Source organism: Elephantulus edwardii, unplaced genomic scaffold (genome assembly GCF_000299155.1).
Source record: "Elephantulus edwardii isolate Elephantulus edwardi_28Jun2011 unplaced genomic scaffold, EleEdw1.0 scaffold00062, whole genome shotgun sequence".
NCBI lineage: Eukaryota > Metazoa > Chordata > Mammalia > Macroscelidea > Macroscelididae > Elephantulus > Elephantulus edwardii.
In genome coordinates this window covers 5,344,612-5,347,797 of record NW_006399812.1, presented here as the reverse complement: position 1 = coordinate 5,347,797, position 3,186 = coordinate 5,344,612, and the positions used below count along the sequence as shown (strand labels likewise).

Sequence of the window (3,186 nt, the reverse complement as noted above, 5' to 3'; positions counted from 1 at the left end):
TTTTGGGTCCGGGGACATCACTAATTATGGGATACCACCCATGCATAGTCTCTATAAGCACTAGTTTGAGTCCTGTTCCAGCTGAAGTCCTGTTGAGTACTATACTGCTGCTACTTCTAGAGAAAGTCAGTGATCCTAGGCTGATACTGTGCATGCGTAAGGAATCCATTTAAGCAGGTTTGGTTGGGAAAGCAACTTAAGAGCAATTAGATGCGCATTGCAATAGGATGTAGGCATGGCTTATAACTTGGTTTCACCCTCTCTAAGACAGACCTATTTGACTTTTTTGGCAATCCGTGGTATTCAAGACTCTTCTCCAGCTCCACAACTCGAAAACATCCGTTCTTCTTCTCTCATCCTTAGTTATTATCCAGCTCTCTGATGCATAGCAAGTAATTGTGAAGACCATGGCCTGTATCAGACACACCTTAGTCTCTAGACTGACATCGTTTCTTCTCAATACTCTGGAGAGGTCCCTAACAACAGATTTTCCCAGTGCAATTTCTCTTTTGATTTCCTGACTGCCAGTGCCAACCAAGAGTGTTTCTTCTTGAAGGCTAGGATTTTAAAATTCCGTCTCATATAGTTTGGGCACGTGGCCAGGAGGGACCGTCCTTGGAGAAGGACATCATACTTGGAAGGGTAGAGGGACAGGGCAAGAGAAGAAGATCCAAGATGAGATGGACTGACACAGTCACTGGGGTATAGTGGGAGGTATGCTGGAGTCAGTGAGACTGTCTCAGAATAAGGCCGGCTTTAGAAATGTTGTACAGAGAGCCGGCGACTCTACAGCACGTAACAACAAACAACCTGACTTATTAGGGGAAAACATCTGCCTTGTAGTTTGACCTAATCAAATACCTTCCTGAGATCTGGCTGAGGATAGGTCTTTCTAAGATTTGAAGAGCAACACAAGAAGTCATTTTGCATTGGAAACTATTTATCAGCAGCCTTTTAGTCAGTTTTGAAAAACAAGGCTTGGGAACACCAGTCTTTGTGTTCCAGTCGTCTTGCGTTATTCCGGCCTCTTCCAGCCGCTCCGCTCTGACCACGGACCCACAAACCCCTCCAGCAGGTGGCGCCGGCTCCCGCGCTGCTCTCCCAGACCCGCTGGGGCGCTCTAGCCGAGCCGCGTCTCAATGACGCTTCCTTCCGCTGTCGAGACCGCCTCTTCGCACGCCGCCGCTCGCACCTGCTGGTTTCTGTGAGGAGGATGGCGTCATCCTCGCATTCGGAGAAGGAGAAGGAGCGTCCAGGGGGCGTCCCCGGCGCAACCGGCGGAAACAGCACACGAGAGCGGCTGCTCTCTGCGCTGGAAGATCTGGAGGTCTTGTCCAGGTAAAGCCGCCGGCCGAAGCTGGGCCCGACCCCGCGTTCGCCTTCGTCGTCGAGGCTGGGGTGGGGGCGGGGCGGGCCGCGCTCGGGAGGTTGTGACGCACTAAAGCCGTGGCCTTGTCCGCAGCCCTCTGAAACCCCGAAGCGACATTTCCTCACATTTTAGAAATCGTGAACCCCTAAGGCCGTGAGAGCCGTAGCGGACTTTGGCGCGGCTCCTCGGTCCTCGAACATGGACTAACGGGGGACCCACCTCCTGAGGGCGGGGTGCCTCGGACGTCCGGGCGCGGAAAGCCCTCCAGTTCTTGGAGAAATCTTCCTTTACTTTTTTAGTGTCTTTTTTACTTATCTCTGGTGTTTTTCCTTTTCCCATCAATTTGGTGATTGGTTTTCCCCGTATCTTTGAAGAAGAAGCATGATACCTGAGTAGAGATAATATTGTATTTATAGTTTGTTTTTGGCGATACCGTCATTTTTATTAAGATTTATAATCCAAGATTTTAGTGTGTTTCTCCTTTTAGGTGGGTCTGTTTTGAGTTCCTTTTCGGTGTTGCTGTATATGTACTATTGAGTGGGAACAGATCTCATAGCCTGATCCACCACTGGGGTTTCAGAGGCAGTAAATTGGATGCAGCTGGTGGATTCGAACTACCTGCCTTTGTGACTGAAGTGCAGCTGCTTACAGCTATGCCACCAGCGCTCCCTTTGGTTCTTTGTAGTACTGTTCTGTCGTTTTCTTTGTAAAGGTCTTTTGTATCTGATTAGATTTATTCCTGAATACTTCCATCTATGAGTTGCTGTTGTAAAAAGCACCGTTTTCCTTATTTAACGCTCAGAGTTCTTTGTTAGCATAAAGAAATTGTGTTGGTTTCTGCATATTGATCTTGTACTCTGCTTCTTCATTAAAGTGTGCGATTTAAGGGGAGCTCTGGTGGCCTAGTGGCAAGAAGCTGTACTGCAATCCCAGAGGCGCAGGGTTCAAATCCACCAGGGAAAGGAGGGACAATCTCTTGTACCAGTCAGATCCGATTTGACGGTACACACACACACACAATTATAAAATTTAAAAAAAAAAAAGTGTGCGACTTAAGCCCAGTAATTCAGAAGATCATAACATCGCACATAAGTCTGGACAAAGAAAGCCAAAGAGAAGAATGAAGAATTCAGAATTCAAACACTGATGGCCTTGCCTGCACCTGATAAGAAGAGCAAACGGCCTCGCCGGCCTAGCTCGGCTACCAGGTGGACCTTAAAAAATGGATCCAAAACCAGGAGAAGGTAAAATCGATGAATGGGGCCTTCTAACAATCAAATCTCTATGCACATCCAAAAACTTCATCAACAGAGTAAAAAGGGGAGCTACAGACTGGGAAAAAGTATTTGGTAATGACATGTCTGATAAGGTACTTATATCTAGAATTTATAAAATACTTGAGCATCACAACAATATAAGGGGAAACAATTCAATTGAAAAATGGGCACAGGACATGAACAGACACTTCACCAAAGACGACATTCAGATGGCCAGTAGCACATGAAGAAATGTTCAAAATCCCTAGCTCTAAGAGAGATACAAATCAAAACAACTATGAGATATCATCCCACCCCAGTCAGAATAGCAAAATTTAACAGAACAGCAAGCAACAAATGCTGGCGGGGTTGTGGAGAAACAACCTTATCCACGGTTGGTGAAAGTGTACAATGGTGCAACCTCTGTGGAAAATGTTGTGGTGCTTTCTCAGAAAGTTGCAAATAGAGATACCATTTGACCCAGCCATTTCACTACTGGGAATGTACCTTAAAGATACCATAACTGACATCCAAGCAGATATATTCCTACCCATGTTTATC

General features: G+C 46.5%; 1 protein-coding gene across 1 annotated transcript in view; it reads left to right on the top strand.

The window, feature by feature from the left end:
- Nucleotides 1–1,213: 1,213 nt before the first annotated feature.
- The window catches only part of MED4 (mediator complex subunit 4), a 32,507-nt gene continuing 30,534 nt past the window's right edge, over nt 1,214–3,186 (top strand). The window contains exon 1 of the mRNA XM_006887863.1: nt 1,214–1,338. Within this exon, the coding sequence (XP_006887925.1) occupies nt 1,214–1,338 (125 nt within the window). The remainder of the gene's footprint in view (nt 1,339–3,186) is intronic.